The sequence below is a fragment of the Sebastes fasciatus genome, chromosome 19 (assembly GCF_043250625.1).
Source record: "Sebastes fasciatus isolate fSebFas1 chromosome 19, fSebFas1.pri, whole genome shotgun sequence".
Classification (NCBI taxonomy): domain Eukaryota; kingdom Metazoa; phylum Chordata; class Actinopteri; order Perciformes; family Sebastidae; genus Sebastes; species Sebastes fasciatus.
The window spans coordinates 23,167,824-23,187,228 of record NC_133813.1 but is presented as its reverse complement, the minus strand read 5'-3'; the positions used below and the strand labels follow the sequence as shown (position 1 = coordinate 23,187,228).

The following is a 19,405-nucleotide window of genomic DNA, read 5'->3' as shown; positions in this document are numbered from 1 at the left end:
AGGGGGCTATATAAATGCAAATTGTATTGGAGAGCTATTAGTCCTGGAAAAGGTTTGTATGTAAATGCCCTATAGGACCACAGCGGAGCACTCGGCCAGTTCAGATTAGTGGGGTTTGTGGCAAATGTGCTGCAAAAGACAAAATAGGGAAAATAGACGGAAAATGCAATTGCCTTGTGGTAAATCATGGTGAACAAGGTGAGCAGTTGAGTAATTGAATGACCGAGGTGTTTCTGTATGGTTTATTGTGAATGCGAGAGAGAGGTATTCTGCGTGTGTGTGTTTATGTTTTATGGTCATTTTGTTCAGATGTCTTCTGTACCTGAGCAGAACACAGTGTGGCCACAGCAGCCCTGCGAAAGTGTGAATGAGCAAGAAATTACTGCTGATTAATGGCTGCCTTGTTTATGGCCTTATAATATTTCAACTGTGTGGTTGGCAATAGAGCGTACTATATTGATTGGAGGAAAGATTGGTGATTATGAAATGAACAAATCAAATATGGCACATCATTAATGGAAAGTAGAGGATTTAATAATTGGGCATTAGGAGAGACCACACCAGCGCAAGGTCGCCCTCTAGCTTTAAGCAGAGACACTCACAGTCATACCACAACACATGAATCCACCACACAAAAAAATACTGAATAATACTGAATTTGATTCAGAGAGTGAATGCCTACCTTGCATCAAAAGTACCACGTTACAAAAATAATTGTGTGCGGTTGTATAATACAGCCTAATATATACAGTATATACATTTTAATATATGCATTGACAGGGTTAAGAAGTTAACATCACTGTATTGACAACTTCTACTTTGTTTTTATACTGCCAAGTGAGGACAGACTGGCAAAAGTGGCTCATAACAAAAATTATAACATGTTCTTGTCCTGGATATAAAATGACTGCATAGTTCAAAAAGTGTAAAGTGCAACTGCAGTTCTCCGTGGATCTTTTGCTTCCTGAATTATTTCTTTCGAAACGATATATTCCTGCAAACCCAGTTCATGCCATCCTGGAAAGAAGAAGACAGATGTGTTTGTGTTGTTAAAATTAGTGAGATGAAATTGATGTGAGGTGCAGCTTAAAAGTGTGTTTACAAGCCAGAGATTAACCCATTTGTGTCCGTGACTGAAATTTGAAAAATTCCTTTGGAAATGTTCTCTGGGCCTCAAGCACAAATCTGAAGAAATTTTCAAAATCGGTCAAACGGTTTGGCTGAGAAGTGAGTTTTTCTTATCATACTATATTTAGTCTTTGTAGATTATATAAATGTACTATATTACTATAAAATAGTAGAAAATGCCCTAGAATAAGCAGTAAAAATGTGGGGATTTTTTTTTATTATTTTCAGTACACACTTGCAAGGGACTCCTATCTATATATTCCATTTCTATTTTTCAAAAATCCTGACTTTGACCATTGATAAAAGTGGGATTTTTCATGTGAAAAAAAAAAAAATCACTTTCCAGACTTTTGACCAATCAGAACAAATGTTGTAACATTTTCTCCTTATCATACTAAATATAGTCTTTGAGCGCAAATGGGTTAAAACTGATTTTCATGGCACTCAAATTAATAAAAGAAAATCCCAAAACAATATCTCTAAGACTGTTATCAATTTAATGATGTATAATATGTTGACTGGCAGTTGGGTTGTATTAATAACATTTTCTTACTGTGGCTGGTGATGACGTTCTCATAGGAGCCATTTATACGTATGGTGGAGACACACCAGCAAAGCCTCTTTGGTTGTTAGAAACATGCTTAACTTCAGACCTTTAATCCGAGCAATCTTATAAATAGTATGTATAGTTTGAGTAGGGAGAAGTCCTGTCCTCAGTTCAACACTGAACTGAACTGAACTGGTCTGCTTAATACAACAGAAATGAACTGCAGAGTTGCTGCTGGCTTGTCAGTTAACATGAACACATTGATCAGTTCAATGTGACATGTACAGAAACAATATTAACATTTGCTACATCCTACATTTCTTCTGAAGTCAGTTATGTTTATTAGCCCACCATTTGCTGCTGCTTTTAAATTTAATCAAACTTACAAAGTGTACACAGTAAATATAAATCATATGTTCGCTTGGTCCTGTGAGTTATCAAATTGATTGCAAAGGCCACTCTGCAGCCCATCCTGCTGTGTATGCATGTGTGTATTGTATTTACCTGCAATCCCTCAGCAGTGGCTGCTGAGCAGGCCTGAACCTGCCACATGCGATCCCGGATAGTGTGCAGATGGAGACTCTCTGCCAGCTCAGACGCCGGGGTGGCTGTCATCAGGTCCTGCTTGTTGGCAAAGACCAGCAGAGGCACAGCGGCGAGCTTTTCCTCATCCAGCAACTCAGCCAGCTCCTGGAGAAACAGACAGTGACATATGAGTCAGAAATTGAAATAATATTGACTTTTTGACTTTAATGGTACCCAACACTGTCAGAAAATATGGTTCAAATTGAGTTTGCATGCCTAAAATTAAAATATTTTCCTTAGTAATCACACTAAAAAATATTTTATTATTGCAAACTGTAATTTGTATCTTACCAGGCTTGTCTCCTCAAACCTTTTCCTGTCGGAGCTGTCAATCACATAGATCTGCAAACAACAACAACCAAAACGGTTCATAACATGTATGAAATACTTCATTATGAGGACAACTATCTGCAAATGTTAAATATAGAGGGCCGTAAATAAAGCATTTAATTGATTAATAACTAGTTGTACAATAAAAACACCCATTCATAAATTTGTTTACAAATTGATGTATTAATCTATGAATAAATGGACTAAATTACAAAGTAATTCATTAGGAATTACTTTGTAATTTAGTCCATTTATTCATAGATTAATAAATCAATTTGGGTTAGGTAAATACAGGTTTATTCAGGCAGACAGTATCAGGAAAATAATGTGTTTTTTGAACATTACAGCATGTAAACATATTCTAGAAGAAACAGAAAATATGAACATGAAAATTAGCATGATATGGGACCTTTAGATTTCTTTAATTATGGCTATTGTAACAAGCAATTTAAGTACATTAATGAGGACCTACCAGTACATCTGTGTTCTCAAAATAATTCCTCCAGTAGGGGCGGATGTTGCGCTGACCTCCAATGTCCCAAACATTCAACTTGAAGCCAGATGATTGAACGCACTTTATATTGAAACCCTGTTGGAAGATAACATGTTTAAAGCTTCATTTAACACAGGTGAATTAAAGCATGATTTGGAAATCTGCTTGACTGGAAAATGAAGAAACGAATGAGGAAATTTGACGGTCTGTGAAAAGATTCCATATTCACAGTGTGTGACTCAGCTACAGCTGGATGCATGTGAGTGTGTGCATATTTGTACTTGTGTGGGGGTGATGTGGCTGATATCTTCTGCTGCCAGCTGTTTCAGCAGAGTGGTCTTGCCAGCATTGTCCAATCCGAGCAACAGTAAGCACACCTCCTGATCTGGGGACTGCTTCAGCCTCCGGAGAATGGACAGAAGGCCCTGCAGAGTGCATGTCAGGTGATTCAATGGGACAGCAGGTTCAGAGATGGCGTTTTCTCATTATATTGTTACGTGGCCTGAACTGCATCAGGTCATCAGAGGCCAGCATGACGTCACAAGTTGGCAGAGGATCCCAACGCAGGGCATGCACGAGGTTTAACACTCACCTCACAGCAAGAAGCATCTAGAGCATGAGGACTTAGCTGTTAGCCTGCTTGCAGTGGCCTACACATGTATCAGGCCAAAGGCTCCCATTGGTCAAGTAGATTAAGCATGTGCACAGTGAGTTGGTTGAGTCCAGGAGGTGGTATGAGGAGGGATTTGGCTCAAGCCATTTACCTTTTTGTTAAGATGACAATGCTGTCACTGCACTCTGTGACCTGTAACATGTGCACTGAGCCAAATGTAGAAATAACTGATTTTCAACAGATATTCCCTCAATAAACCAATGGACACATGAAGTATTCATTTCAGCACCTTAAAACTCACTTGTTTTCTTTGGCTTTGTCTTAATTTTGTAATTTTATAATTTGTGGTTTGTGCAGTTTGTCTTCTTGTTTTCATATAGTGTCTTCTTTGTCTCCCAGTTATCTCGATTTTCCTTCTCCTGTAGAGCACTCTGTAACTACTGTTTTGAAAAGTGATATAAAAATAAAATGTGCTTGCTTGCCCGCACTTAGAGGAAACCTGAATGTTTGAGAGTGAATGATCCAAAAATGAAAATAAAACATTGTTTAAATTAAAACTAGTACTTGCTATTTTCATTGACAACTCATATTATCGTCGCAGCCAGCTATGTCGACATTTTTTGACAGTGTCAACTAAACAGTGACACAAAACGAATGCAGTATTAGCCAGTGTTGGAAGAAGTACTCAGATCTTTTTTCTTTTTACGTAGGAGTAATACCACAGTGTAAAAATACTTTTACAAGTAAAAGATGTAAAAAATGTAGTGCAGTGGAAGTATAAAGTAGCATGAAATGGAAATACTCAAGTAAATTACAAGTACCTCAAATTTGTACATAAGTGCAGTACTTGAGTACATTTATTTATTCCACCACTGCTATTAGCTAGGTGCCCCATTCACTGACCTGTAACAGTTTTCAGTAAAACACATCATGAAACAACAACTATCATTCAATGAAAATGTAATAAAATACTATATTTTCATGTACTAATTCCAAAGCTGTGAGTTGCAGTAACTCACCATGTTTTCTTCAGGTGTTACTGTTGTGGCCCTTTGCTCAGCCTGAGTGGATTAACATCTCTCTGACCATGCTTCCTGGGAGAACAGCTGTCAAGTTCTGTTGCTAGGGGAACCGTGACGTCAGCGTAAACAACGTGACAGGCCCGGCATCTCTCGGGACGAGGCCGGAAAAAACGGAGGACTGTAGGAGGAGGAGGAGGAGAAGGAGGAGAAGGAGGAGAAGAAGGAGGAGAAGGAGAAGAAGGAGAAGAAGGAGAAGAAGAAGAAGAACAACAACAACATTATTGAACTTGACATTTTTTTATGGTATTTTTTTATTGAGATGTATCAAACATAAAGACAAAATTCAGCAGCATAAACAAAGAATTACTGTGCATAAAAATAAAATTTAACATTACAGAAAAACAATATTTAATAATTATATTAAAATATTTAATAACAGCTCCTCATCGTTATTGATATTCATGTAAATCTGTCCAAATTTAGTTGAAGGGTATACAATAAATGATCACGTGTATATTTTGAATCATGTGTAGCTATATTTTGCACCTTACTTATAATCTTTATTGTTTATATTCTGTTTTATTAATTTTAAAAGGGCCTACAAATATCTTTATTATGATTTATTCTCTTTTTTTCTTAAGATTTTGACTTTGCAGTTGTTTCGCTTAATTTTTGCTTAATTTTTATGCTATTTTTTTCCATATTGTATTTCGAAAGTTCAATACAGTAGTTAAACTTTAATTTGTATTGTGTGAAATCACATGTCATTTTATTTTTTATAATAATAATAATTATAGTTAGACAAATTTTATGAAAATTTAATTAGAGTATATATATGGCTCAATAAGGAAGCTGGTTTATAATTAACAATTGATTTATAGAGAAGGGGTGGGATTAAATAAGTTTATACTTCTTCTCACTCCTTTTCGAATATGTAAATCAAGGCATCAAGTGTTGACAATTTATTTTTCTTACACTTTTCATTGTATGTAAATACTACTTGTTTCTGATTGTCCACTAGTTGGTATGATCATTCTTTTTCTTTCTTTTTTCTTTTTTCTTTTTTTGTATTCTACATGTTCGAAATAAATTTTGAAATGAAATATTTTCCTGGTTAGAGTATAGATGTTTCACACACGCAGACACACAGCGCCCTCTAGAGCTCTATGGCCGCCCTTGTTTATATTTTGTTTTATAAATTTAAAAAGGGCCAACAAATATCTTTATTATGATTTTTTTTATTGTCTTTATTTTTTTCCATATTGTATTTTCGAAAGTTCAATACAGTACTTTTTTTCCCTGGTTACGGTCAATTCAATTTCAATTCAATTAAATTTGCTTTATTGATCATGACTGTCAGGTGAACAATATTGCCAAAGCGTCAATTCAATAATAAATAAAACATTTTAAAAAGAACAAAATAAAAACAAAAACATATATATACATATATACAATTCATTAAGCAAATTACAATATATAGCTATTTAAAAAGAAGAGAACAATAAAGAAGTAATTAATGTTTGTTGTGTTAATAAAACAAACAAACAAATAATAAATAACAATATATTGCAATATCAAAGGATAAATGTTACAGTCTAGATCAGGGCTGCCTAAAGCGGGGCCCGCGGGCCAAAGTTGGCCCGCCATCAGGTTTGATTTGGCCCGCCAGATGTTTGCAAATTCTTTTTTTTTTTTATTAAAAGACCCAACCGACTTTACTGTCTTTTGGAGGCCGTACCAGGCTCGGGTTTATGGTTAGAAGATAGTGGCATCATATGAAACTAGAAAACCTAAGGACTCCATTATACCAATCATGTCATGTTAGCTTGTCAGGAAGGAGGCTAACACTCTAAAGTTGGGCTACATTTTGGTGGAGAAAAACTGGCATGGCCATTTGTCATTGTGTCCCTTGACCTCTGACCTACAGATATGTGAATGTAAATGGGTTCTATGGGTACCCACAAGTCTCCCCTTTACAGAGCACCTCTGGTTTCACAACAGCTTTTTCCCAGCTACAATAAGACTGGTGGCAAAGGACGTTAAAGAGGGACACAAATACGCCACACCTCACCTCCATACCATTATTGACACACAGTACACCTGAACTGAATGGACTGTAATGCTGTGCAATATGCTACCTTCCACTGTGGAATTGTCTGAAATATATTAATTATTTCTTTTTTTAAATATTTTTGAGAGTTACAAGTTCTTTTAACATGGTCATGGAGCATATATACTGTATATCTGTATTGTGGGGGTATCGTTCCTATGCAGAGGGTAGTTTAGTTTATTTATTGATTACACTGAGGGCGTTTTATATTTGAATAATTTATTTATTTATTGTGTTGAGTTGAATGTGCTACTTATTTTGTACTGTAATTACCTTGTGCCTTTTCTACCTTTTTTCTTTTCTTAAAGCTGACTCAGTGTAAACTGCTCAGAATTCCAGTGTACTTATAGGTGCAAATGTCAAATAAAACTCTTGAATCTTGAATCTTGAATGCCCACTTTATGATAATCAAATGCAGTTTTGGGGAAAACATGCAGTTTTTTTAATGCAGTATACATGGGAACTTGGGGTCCTATACCATTTTGCATCTTAACAATACAATACAATAGGTGTTTCATTTTGGCCCGTGGCCCTCCATTGAGTTCCAGTTTTGGCCCTCCAAGGGAAAAGTTTGGGCACCCTTGGTCTAGATCAGTGGTTCTCAAACTATGGTACACGTACCACTGGTGGTACGCGTCCTCTCTCTAGTGGTACGCGGAGGAATCTCTGACTATCGATTCCTCTGTATTGATGCTTTCCCACAGTTACGCTGCACAATGACGCATACGCACGCTGTATCATGTTTCAGTTTGTTTTAGACCGGAGACACGGTGAAGAGAGAAAAAAATGCTCGACAGCGTGGCGCAACTAAACCTGAGGGGTGCACCCTATTTCTCCCTGATAAAGCTACACTGTGAACAACAAATCTGTGTTTAAATCAGCAGGAGGAGCATTAGTAACGTTAGCTGTTAGCAGCCAGTGGGTAGCACAGTCCTGACTGACTCAATACCGGAGATACAGACGTTAACGGGGGTGCCATTGAGTTATTGTTATGAGGCGTTCAAAGTTGGCTCAGGAAAAATGACTATTGGGTGAAGGTAAATTACAACGTTATCATGCTGGGGAATTCTCTGTTTTGTTAAGTTTTGTTAATGGAAACATTACTACCCAAAACAGTCAGTCCTGTATGGTTCAAAAACTCCTGCATATAATGTAATAATATGTATAATATAATTAATAATGTGCTGTTTGGAGTGATTTTCATTATGATAAATGCTGAAAAATAAGTGTGCAGTATGTTTTCTATAAATTAATGTAGTAATAAAATAGAGGTTACATCTGACAGAATTTGTTTGGCCCCCGGCAACAATCTGGGTTTCTCATGTGGCCCCCAAGGAAAAATAGTTCCCCATCCCTGGTCATAATGGTGGTACTTAGAGAGTCAAATATTTTCTGAGGTGGTAGGTGGTGTAAAAAGTTTGGGCACCCTTGGTCTAGCTGCTTCACACAGGCAGACACTCAGCGCCCTCTAGAGCTCAATGGCCTCCTCTGGTTCATGTTACTATCAGCTCTGTTTCTGAGTCAAGGAACAACACAAACATGTCCGTGTGCGACAGACTGAAGAGTTAAACCAGCAACAGACACCTCTAGTCATCTCAACAAGAAGTCATCGAGTCGACCGACTGCTATATATGATTCCCGTCGCGTTAACGGCCGACGACCCAGAAAGATGCCGCAGAAAGCACTGGGATCCATTGTAGGTCTTCTTTGTACCGGGACCTGTCTGGTGCAGGTAAGCCCCGCTTAGCGCTCCACGGGTGTCGGCTGACGCTTTCAGGCGAGGCCGCGGCTCCTCGGGTGGGTTGAAGGCCTTTCTTGCTGATCCTTTTTGTCTCCTCCACAAAGGAAACTGGGCACGGGTGACGTCATTTAGTCAAAGTTTTCATTGATATTTCGACAGTTAACTTGATAGAAGATTGAAGTTATAACTAAAATACTCACAGATGTGTTTTATTACCTCAATTTAACAGTTTGAACCACGAAGGGTGTGAAGATTAAGGTTAGCCGGTGCTAACTGGTACCCAGCAGACTGACCTGGTTACTCCTAGTAACGATAACCAACGATGTGAAGCCTAATGCAGCATTTCATCTGCATATGTGTTGACCTATTTCTGCAGTGTAATTTTGTGTTATTGCTACAGGTTGCTCTAAAACCTATTTAAGTTGACTTTTAATGATGCTGTTGTAACTAATAATTATTTTACTGTACCTTTGACAACATTTAGCAGTGAACAAACAATAAATCTGTGCAATATTAACACACTGAATGTGAAATACATTTGTCTGTGCAATATATTCTTTGATGCAATATATACCTGAAGTGCAACTACTTTTGTTTACATTTTATTTATTACATCTACCCTACTTATTTTACAAGTGCAATTACCTCTGTTTACATTTCATCTATTTTTTATATTTTATACTTCTAGTGTAACACTTCTGTTTATATTTATTTATTACATCTACCCTACCTATTTTACAAGTGCAATTACCTCTGTTTACATTTCATCTATTTTTTATATTTTATACTTCTAGTGTAACACTTCTGTTTATATTTATTTATTACATCTACCCTATTTTACAAGTGCAATTACCTCTGTTTACATTACATCTATTTTTTATATTTTATACTTCTAGTGTAACACTTCTGTTTATATTTATTTATTACATTTACTTTACCTGTTTTATTTGCTTTATAACTGTTTGTGTGTTTTACCTGTTATATGTTTTATCTGCCTCGTTTAGTCTTGTCAAGTATTTGTTTTAAAGCACTGACCAGAAGTGGCAAACTGTGAATCTCGGTGTATTTAATACAATGACAATAAAGCTTTCTATTCTATTCTATTTTATTCTATTCTATTCAGTGACTGCTGGCATTGCCTCTGTAGTATTTTAAAATCTGAAAATCTCAGTGTATTTTGCCTGTATAAATAGTACTGAAAATTAGCACAGACATGCAAAAACAACAAATGACAAAGGCTAAATAGTACCTAGAAATAGGTCAGTCTATTGAGGGTTTGCTATGCGGTTTCTTGTTGACCTTTGTGATTGAGTATTTACTCACTTTGTGTACCTCTTTGTGTGTATTTTAAGGGCAAGGAGTTCTGTTTCGGGGTAAACAATGAGCAGTACCGCTGTGAGATGGGGTACTGCTGTGGAGAGACAGAGTGCTGCACCTACTACTACGAGCTCTGGTGTAAGTTGCTATTCATTTTTCTTTATTAAATATTGTTTCTTTGTATTACACCCATATTGTCCATTTACTTCTCTATTTTTGAGATTTAACTCTCTCAGGATGTGTGTTATTTCATTCTAAGATTAGTTTCACTTTCACAAAACATATACGGAAACGTGTAAACGACCTCAGCCTGCAATTTAAGATGATTTATTATGATATGTGGAGCCCCATTATAGACTCTTTGCCTTGTTTAGTGTTACCTGTACAGTTACCTTTACATGATGATAAGAGTCTGTCTGTCCCCCCCTCTTAGGGTTCTGGTTGGTATGGACCTTGATCATCATGCTTAGCTGCTGCTGTGCCTACCGACACCGGAGGGTTAAGATGCGTCTCCAGCAGGAGCAGCGTCAACGTGAGATCAGCCTCATGGCCTACCAGGGAGCCTCCAGCTCCTTCATTTCCCCTCCACCACTCAATCTAAGTGAGTAGTCTTTGTGTTTGTGCTTCCAGAATTTAACCGTTTTACCATCAGATGGCGAGGGCACTCTCAGATGGATATCTGCATAGAAGCCCAGACAATCTTTTCTAGAGCAACTTTTTCCAGTACCTCCTACGGGATGGACCTGCTGGGAGATTCAGTTTCTGCTGGTTCAGCCCTGAGGTCTCTGCTTAGTCAGTACAGAGATGCAGCTCTTTACCAGGGTTGTCTTAGGGCGCTTTCACAAGCCAACATTTATTTTGTTTTAATCAGACTCTGGTGGGGTTCACTTGGGAAGTTGTGAACACACTAATCGTACTCTGGTGCGGACCAAAACAACCAGTCCGAGACCGTTTGTGAGAGGTGATCTCGGACCGTTTCTAAGTGACCCAAAGGCTGACTATGCGGGTATTTGTTGAGATGGACACAGGTAAACAACAGGTTAACATGAGTGAGAGAGGACTGACTGTTTGCTTGACATCTGGGCCGAAGAGAACATACAGAATGTGCTAAATAAAGTCTGCAAAAATAGTGAGGTTTGTAAAGTAATTTGAGATAAACTGTAGGAGAATGGATTCATGCTCACAGAAGATCAGTGCCGAGTCGACAGAGTCTGCGATTCTGCATAGAAGTAACAGCTCTTGAGATGAAAAAGATAAATTTGCTCCTTAATTCAGGCCCCTCAGCAAATCATCATTATTTTTTTTTGGTCCGCTTTAATTTGTGCACTGTGAAACCAAACCAGACTAAATAGAAAAGAAAACCAAAAGTATCAATTTCACTCTGAGTCAGACTATAGCCAAACAGGCTATGACTTGTGAAAGCGCCCTTAGATAACTTTACTCCTCTACCTTTCAGACAAATTGAAACCTGTCCACCACCAAAGTACAGTTCAACGTCTACATTACAGCAGCAAATCTCGCAATCTTTGTCACTCAAATCCACAAGATACCTGAACTCTCCTTGGAGCAGCTGCTCTCTCCTCTCCCTGAATGAAACAGTCACCTTTTACTCAGAGAGAGAGTCATAACCTTAGAATTGGAGATGCTGATCCTCATCCCGACCTCGTCATACTCGGCTGCAAATCGCCTGACATCTCTGTTGTCAGAAGGGCATCGGACAGCAGAGATGCCGCCCTAATGTCAGTGGTCACTCCGGACCGTGGCTGAAAGTTGATATTGTGTCCCCTGATATCACAAACAAGACTTGGACAAGGTGTACACTTGTCATGAAGAGCCCTACGCCCACAGTGAACATACTTGACTCAATGTCAAGAATGTGAACACAACTCTAACTTTGAGCATGCACAGACAGTGACTCACACAGAGACCCTGGTAACATACTGTATACTCTTGAAGCTCTTCCCACTGGGTAACATGGGGAACGTAGTAATAAGCATTTTATAAATACTATGGGTGCGTTTTAGCTGTTTTCTAAGGCACGCCTTCCAACATTTAATTTAATTTTATTACATGATAATCTTTTTCTTAATTTTCCGTCTGTATTAAGGAGTTTACTGCTTGTTTTTATGCCTCCGTGCCGTTGTTGTTACTGTCTGTCCTTCTAATTTGAGAGCAAATAACACAGTGGGTCTGGGGACTAGTGGAGCTTCAGTCACCAAAGTTTGTTTAAGGTCGAGTGCAGTGACAGTATTGTAGTTGCAAATGTTTCTGGGACCATCGGTGAAATGGGTTGGCCTACATAACACCACGTTAAAGCCTGAATGTAGAGTTGCAACTAACTATTATTGGTATTATAGATCAGATTTATGTGCTTGATTTTATTTATTTTATTGATTAATTCATTCATCGCTTGGTCCGTAAAAGCGTTAGTAAATGGCCTGGGCTGACCTATTCAAATTGCTTGTTTTGACCAACCAGCAGGCAAAAGTGAAAGACTAAGAGGACTAAGCAGCTAATATTACCACCCGAGAAGCTGGAACCAGTGAATGTTTTGCATTTTATCTTACAGAAATTATGTAAACAATTAATGGATTATTAAAATACTTTTCAATTAATTTAATAATTAAATTGTTGCAGCTCAACTGCCTTTATGGGGATGATGGTTTGAAAGCTAAAGCTGTCTGTTTTTGCTGACTCTCAGGGTTCTGGAACGACTGCAAGCTTCCTGACTATGAAGAGGTGGTAGGTCACCCCCCGACACCACCTCCCCCTTACTCTGAAAACCCCCCTGAGACTGCTCCAGCACTCCCTCCGCAACTGAGCCATCCAGACGCCGCGGCGCCACAACCCCTGCCTGAGGCAAGTCCAAACAGTCAGGCGTCAGGCTCGTCATCAGACCAGGAAGCAGCATCCATCCAAGCACAATGTGTGGCAGAGGAGAACGTGGAGGCTCCTCTGATGGCGGCGGCGGCGGCGGAGGAGGAGGAGGATGAGGAGCTCGTCACTCGGCGGCGTCACGTGACCGGCGACTCAGGGATTGAGGTGTGCGTTTGTCAGCTGGACGTCGACGAGGGCTCGGGGCTCGAGGAGGAAAGCGATGAGGAGCACCGGATGTGCAAGGTCGCCGGTCAGGACTGCTGCTCCGGTCGCCAGCAGCGGACCTTCAGACAGAAGGAGCACCCCTCCGAGATGCCCAGCCAGACCGCCAGCACCAGCACTGGGGACCACATGGTGTGATCAACAGCGTAACTAACCAGCCAACCAGCGTGGCTTTCTGCCTCACGCAGGGCAAAGACAAGATATCATCATCACCACCACAAGACTGTTTGTGTTTTAATTCTTTGAACTAACACACAGGCATGACGTCAAGATGATGATGATAACTAATCCTTAATGGCTCCTGATTAGGACAAATGAATAACACATTGTGTGGACAAACTTCTCGCTTTTTTTTATTTTAGCTTTGCTTGAATGAGAGAACGTCATTGGGTAGTGAGGACGCAGCAAGTGCTTGACAGAATTGACTGTTTCCCTCTCTCCTACCCTCTCCTTGAGCACTGCCGTCATGTTTCTTTTTCTGTCCCCGGCAATCTCCTTGGTCCGAACATTTCCGGCCATCCTCGCATCTGACATTTTACCTCCGGTGGGATGGCCAGCTAGGAGCATACCGACACGGTCAACAATATTTCAACCCCCTATCCCTAACATGACTCTGAAGCAGAGGAGAGAAAAAAAAAACCTCTTGAAAACTGGACGAATCGACAAGAAGAGCACACAATTTTCTCCAAAGCTGTGTGCGCGAGAGTGTGTGTGTGTGTGTGTGTGCTGGGAAATCTAGGGCACAGCTGCACGATGATGTCAGCTCTGAGGTCATGGCAACCAGCGTCTGGTGTGAAGCCTGTGAGACTTTTCCCATCTAGAGTGGGGGAAACTTAACACCCCCACTAACATCAGAGGAGTTTGTTGTTTTGTCTCTGGGTTTTAAATGTCATACACCCCCTGGCCCTTGTTTTCCTTTTTTAAGGATTTATTTATGGTGGGCACGTCATCTCCCCACTTCGGTTAAATTCATAGTAATAGCCAAGAGGGCTATGCCACCAATCTCTTTAATCAATAAAAAACCGTGTGGTGGCTTTGTGTTTTATTTACTGAGAGTGAGTAGTGGCAACATTTTTGCTCAAACATAAGTATATAGTTTGGATGTTCATAACAAAGGATGCTTTTTTTTTTCTCCATTTCATAACCAGCTATGCTTCGGTTGCAACAAAGCTCCTGTCGTGGGGGCTGCTAGAGTGTGTACTAGTGAGTGGATGTTATAGTGCAGTAGGGAAGGGTTGTGTGTTTGTATATCTTTATAGTGCTGTTAGCATCTGGTTGTAATACTTGCTCAGCACTGAGGTGGTGGATTAACTATTAAAAGCACTGGTGTTTTTGCATGAGGCATGAATTTATATGTTTATATTTGAGTTCTTGGCAGTTATGCTTCTTGCTTTGCTCATCTGTTTGTCAAATTGATAGTGGGCTACAGATGTTGGGGGTAAAGCAATTGACTTGTGGTTTAAGTTTAGATGCTCTGGCTCTAGTTTCATTGTGTTGTTATGACTGTGCGAGCCATGCTATGCTGGTAGCTCTCTGTATCCTCGTAGCTCTTAGCAGTGTGAGGGATTTGCAGTGGTATTTTCCATTGGCAAGCAGAAGCCGAGTGCATTAGCGAATTGAGGTGGATGCAGGCTCTAGTCGGTGTTGGCACAGCTGCAGAATCTATTGTGATTAACTGCATGCTTGTCTGCGTTGCATGTTGCTTGCCTGATATACAGTCTGTATTCAAAAGCGAAAGCAGTCAAAGTGGTCGTTGTCAGCTGGGGAAAACCACCGCAGAACAAGATGCAAGTATGTGCAAGACAAGCAGGAGGTGATTAAATGTTTTTATTGAGAATTTAGTTGGGAATAATGTCCAACAAGTTTTTATTTGTCTGCTCTGATACTGTGTCAAAATGGGCACAGTGTAAAAAAGACTCAGGTCGGTCATTCTGCTTCACACAACGAGCACAGACTCGCGCAAAGTACAGCTCCTGATCTGATTGGCCTTTATCATTGTTACAGTTTGTAACTTCCATGCAGTTCTGTTCTAGATAAAGCCATTAAAAGTACAAAATGTCCTAGATACAGTTCAGTGTCTTGGCTGAATTAGCAGTTTAAACTTCCAGTATAGCTATTAATCATATGTTTCCAGCTGACAAGGTGGGCAGTAAATGCCAACATTTCATGCCTGTAAAATATATTTATTCAGCTATTAAAATTAATTGTCTCTTTATTTCCAGCACTGATTGAACTCTGACAAGGACACATTTAGGAAATTCTTGGCCTCTTAACAAGAAGCGATACTGCGTTCTGCACATGAATCTGTATAAATCTAGGGCCAATGAAAGTGTTTCCTCCAACTAGCAGCAGCAGCCCAGAGCTCTGTACTGGCTGTGGTTGTGTTTCTACCATTAGAGCTACACTACATGCCGCTGTGGCTAAAGCCTAGGAAAACAACAGAAGAGGATCGGTCTGCCAAAAATATCAATATAACGTGAAACAAGTTCCCTAAAAGCTTAAATTAAAAGAAGATTTTGGTTTCGTTTTCATTAAATAGGCCTAAGTCGAGCAGGTGCTTGAATAAGAAGTCAACCTAACATGACAACGACCTTTTCAGAGGAGCTGTTACACTGCGAGCATGACTGCACACCCATTAGCAGAAGTAATATAAGACATTTTTTTGACCAACACACCTCAAGCTGCCTTGCTGCATCTCTAGAGAGCAAAGATGTCTTGATTATTGGAGCTGCACAGTAAAGTGTAGCCTCTGTGTGTGCGGAGACAGACTGCCTTATTAGAGTAGATGTGTTGAATGGTAATAGTTGCGTTGTCCCTAGCACGAGTGCTTCAGAGCAGAGGGGTGCTTTTGTGTCAGTAAATGGAAAAGAGCATCTGAGGTTGTTCCGAGAAGCATGCGCTCGCTTTATGAGAAGAGGATGTGGTTTACAGACATTTAAAGCCACAAGATTTAAAGTGTCACATGTCCTGTAGAGTTTTGTATCAGAGGGCTGGTGGTGGTGTCGAATTCATAATAGTGCGTGTGTCTAGTTAGTTGTGGCACTGATGGATTTTAGTCGAGAGCAGATTTTGAGTTTGAGCTCATTCTGTGTTTGTTCTACAGACCTGAGGCCTGCACTACGAAGCAGGATTTGGGGTTAGTGAGGTAACTTCAGGGTTAACTCTGGGTTCTCAGTCCTACGACGGTGGTTCACTTCTTACCGAGGTAGATCGCCATGGTAACTTATGCTGCTCCGGAGCAGGTTATGTTCCATATAAGAGATCAACTCGTTTAAAAGCACAGTCTACTGAACAATCAGAGCTGAGTGCAAGGATCTTATTAGAATATTACACAAATACGAAGAAGTTTAAGTCATAATCCAGGCTAAAAGCAACACAGTTTAAACCGACAAATGCAGAAAAGACAGCTGGCTGTATGCTGTGGGTGCTGCTTAACGCTTTGAATTATGTTTTTTTATATTTCTTTTTTTACTTGCTCTCGAGTCCGTTTCACACCGCCGGAGACGGGGACGCACCTGAAAGAAGGCTGAAATAGTCAAAACATGCCACCATTTAGACAAATATATCTGACTTTTGAGTATTCCGTTAAATTAATAAGTCTGTTAATTTACACATTCACAAATGGGCAGTTTTTTCTTTTGCCAGCTGTCCTTCCTGCACTTGGCAGCTTCAACTGTGTTACTTTCAGCCTGGGTTATGTATTTAACTTTTTCGTATTTGTCTAATATTATAGTTTGCTCTTTTTTTGTAACATATGACGCTCTGCTGACAGTAGACTGGTCCATGTTTGTGATTGGTCAGATGCTGCAAACTGCGCCCCGTTCATGTGAATGCGTTCGCAGCCAGATTGAGAAACCCTGGGTTGATTTACAGAGTTGATAACCAGAGTCGTTGGACCGCTTAGCGGGATCTCGTTTGTTAGGGTTATTGAAGCCAGATAACGAGAAGATAACCTGGGTATGTTGAACTCTCTTCGTAGTACAGGCCTCTGGCTGCAATTAGTTTGTGATATTTACTGGCTAGAAAGCATGAGGAAAATATCGTATTTTTTGTTTTCTATGTTTTTGTTGTGATTTGGAAGACAGAAATGAACTCCAACAAGACGTTGCTTTGTAACCTTCGTTGCTAAGGTGCATTTTTGCTTATTTGTATACATATGTAGACAAAAATAATAAGGGGATGGGGGTTTTTTTGTGCATGAGTGAACTGGAGGTCCATAGTTTCGCCCATTGCCAAACAACTACTATGCCTCCCTGTTTTTTTTTTAACGTTTACCGAGATTAAGGGCTATATCAGTCATCAATTGTGGGACAAACAAGCATCCATCCATTTCGTCTCCTCTGTGCTGTTCACTTAAAGCCACAGTTGCCGAGATCCACTATCTGAACATGGTCGGTGTTTGGGTTTGGATGTTCTTTTTTTCAATGTTGTGGTGGAGCTCATATTTAACTATAGCTGATTGTACTGTATATGACTGTGTGTTTTGTTTCATAGGCTTTAACTTTGCCTTTTTTTTGTTTTGTCGACGGAGGTGCGTGATGCGACATCCCAATGAGCCCAATGAGAGCGATTCTTTCTTATGTAACTGGCTGCATGTGTGGTTGTGGCAGGAGCTTGGTGCCTCCACCCTCCATCATCTTGGTAACAGAAATTGTAGCCAACCGCTCTGCATGTGCACCCTTGGAAACAGGAGAGGGCACATCCACCCATGCAGACAGAATAATCTACCAAAGTCGCTGCCATCTCCATGCTACATGAGTCGTCACCGTTATCACCGGTGTGTGTGTGTGTGTGGTTGTCATGACGATTTGGTTTCCCACTCTCAGGGTTATCTTTTAACAAAGCAGTGCTAGAGTTTTAAATGAACACATTTTCAGTTTCATAAAGCCAAAGCAGTTCTTTCATTTCCCCCATTGTTGTCTTTCTGCATCACGCATCTCTGTAGTCTATTGTACTTTACTCAACTAGGCTATGCAAAAACATACTGTAATATGCTGCGACCCCCCTTTCTCACTTTCTCTGTCGTATGTCTGTGGGCACCAGTACAAGCAATATAACTCTGAGTACTCGTGGCACTGCACTGTACTGTAATCTACTTTGGTTGATGTGCGTGTACATGTGTTTGTTTAAGAAAACGTGTAAACCTGTAATGCTACTGCGATGATGTGATGAGAACGTATGCTTCAGTGTCAGCTGAGGGGCTTGAGTTAAAAAGCCATTATATATTTTCCCTCTTTTTGGCGTTTTCCTGCCTGCTTCCTCAACCACTAACCCTTTTCTTCTCCTGACTTATGGATAAACCACATTATTAAGATATTTAAACCTGGAGGAAAAAAGTTGAATATATTGTTTTTTTGTTGGAATAATTCATGTTTGATATCTTTAATCCACTTTTCCCATCATCCTCGTTTTTTGTTGCACTAATTCGATGTGTTGGTTTTCTCAGTTAAAGCAACAGCTTTCTTCTTTTTTTTTTCCATCTTGATGAATTTTCACTGACTGTTGCCTTTAAATCCTCAGTTATTACAACACCATCCATTTCAAAACTTTTATATATTATACATATGAAAGACCTCAACATGGAACACAGTCGGCTTACATTAGACCAGGACACATTGGGCTGACACACTTTTTTTCTCAACCATGAATTAAAACCAAACACATGGAGGTGCCGTGGTTGAGCTATGTGGATTTTTTTTTTTTTTTATGTCAAAATGAGAAACATCCTATTTTAAAAGGAAGCAGACATCTACAAACACGGAATTTTTTCGACATTGTTTTCCTAATAACTGTAAACAAGCCAAAATGAGTAAAGTGGAAAACATTAAAGCACTGAATGATAGATAAAAATGCTTTAGTAAGAAGTCTGCTGTGTACTCGTTGGGTCATCATTTGTATTTTATTTTTTTAATAAAACAGAGATTGGCACTCAACTGACCGATTCTTGCCATTTCTTGACTCGAAATCCTTTGATTTACCTCAAGTAGCCTTTTGGAGGATCCTGGTTTGTTGTTGTAAACATTTGTAAAGTCTGAAAAAAAAAGCTTGAAGAGAAAAAGAGACCCAAATAGACCCGTTTTTGTACAGGGGGTCTTTAGGGGGAGATAGCAGGTCAATACATAGAAGTGATATATGGTACATCAAATGAAAGCTGCGAATCTGAAGATTAATTTGAGATGCAGCTCAGCACTGTGTCAAATTGTTCTAATCAGAAATCGGAAATAAACATTAATTATTAATTAAAATAAATTGTGAAAGTATAAAAGGCCTTAGAACATTATAATAGAAGTATATGACGGCCATCCCCATGCTCTATTATGTCTCATAAGTTGTTGCAGCAATTTTTGGGTTGATACCATTTGTCACACAGATTTGGTGCTAAATTTAACCATTTTTTTACCGCTTGAGAATTGATAAAAA

General features: G+C 39.4%; 2 protein-coding genes across 2 annotated transcripts; one reads left to right on the top strand and one right to left on the bottom strand.

Annotated features, from left to right (window-relative positions):
* Positions 1-640: 640 nt before the first annotated feature.
* Positions 641-4,841, bottom strand: LOC141757099 (ADP-ribosylation factor-like protein 3). The gene is made up of 6 exons (XM_074617356.1): positions 4,716-4,841; positions 3,365-3,508; positions 3,063-3,179; positions 2,552-2,602; positions 2,180-2,365; positions 641-1,017 (listed from the first exon to the last, which is right to left on the bottom strand). Exons 1-6 carry the CDS (start codon positions 4,716-4,718, stop codon positions 970-972), a joined length of 549 nt encoding a protein of 182 aa, XP_074473457.1. The 5' UTR covers positions 4,719-4,841; the 3' UTR covers positions 641-969.
* Positions 4,842-8,276: 3,435 nt separating this feature from the next.
* Positions 8,277-18,918, top strand: wbp1 (WW domain binding protein 1). Its single transcript, XM_074618245.1, has 4 exons — positions 8,277-8,560; positions 9,922-10,024; positions 10,320-10,487; positions 12,588-18,918. Exons 1-4 carry the CDS (start codon positions 8,498-8,500, stop codon positions 13,121-13,123), a joined length of 870 nt encoding a protein of 289 aa, XP_074474346.1. The 5' UTR covers positions 8,277-8,497; the 3' UTR covers positions 13,124-18,918.
* The last annotated feature ends 487 nt before the right edge of the window (positions 18,919-19,405 follow it).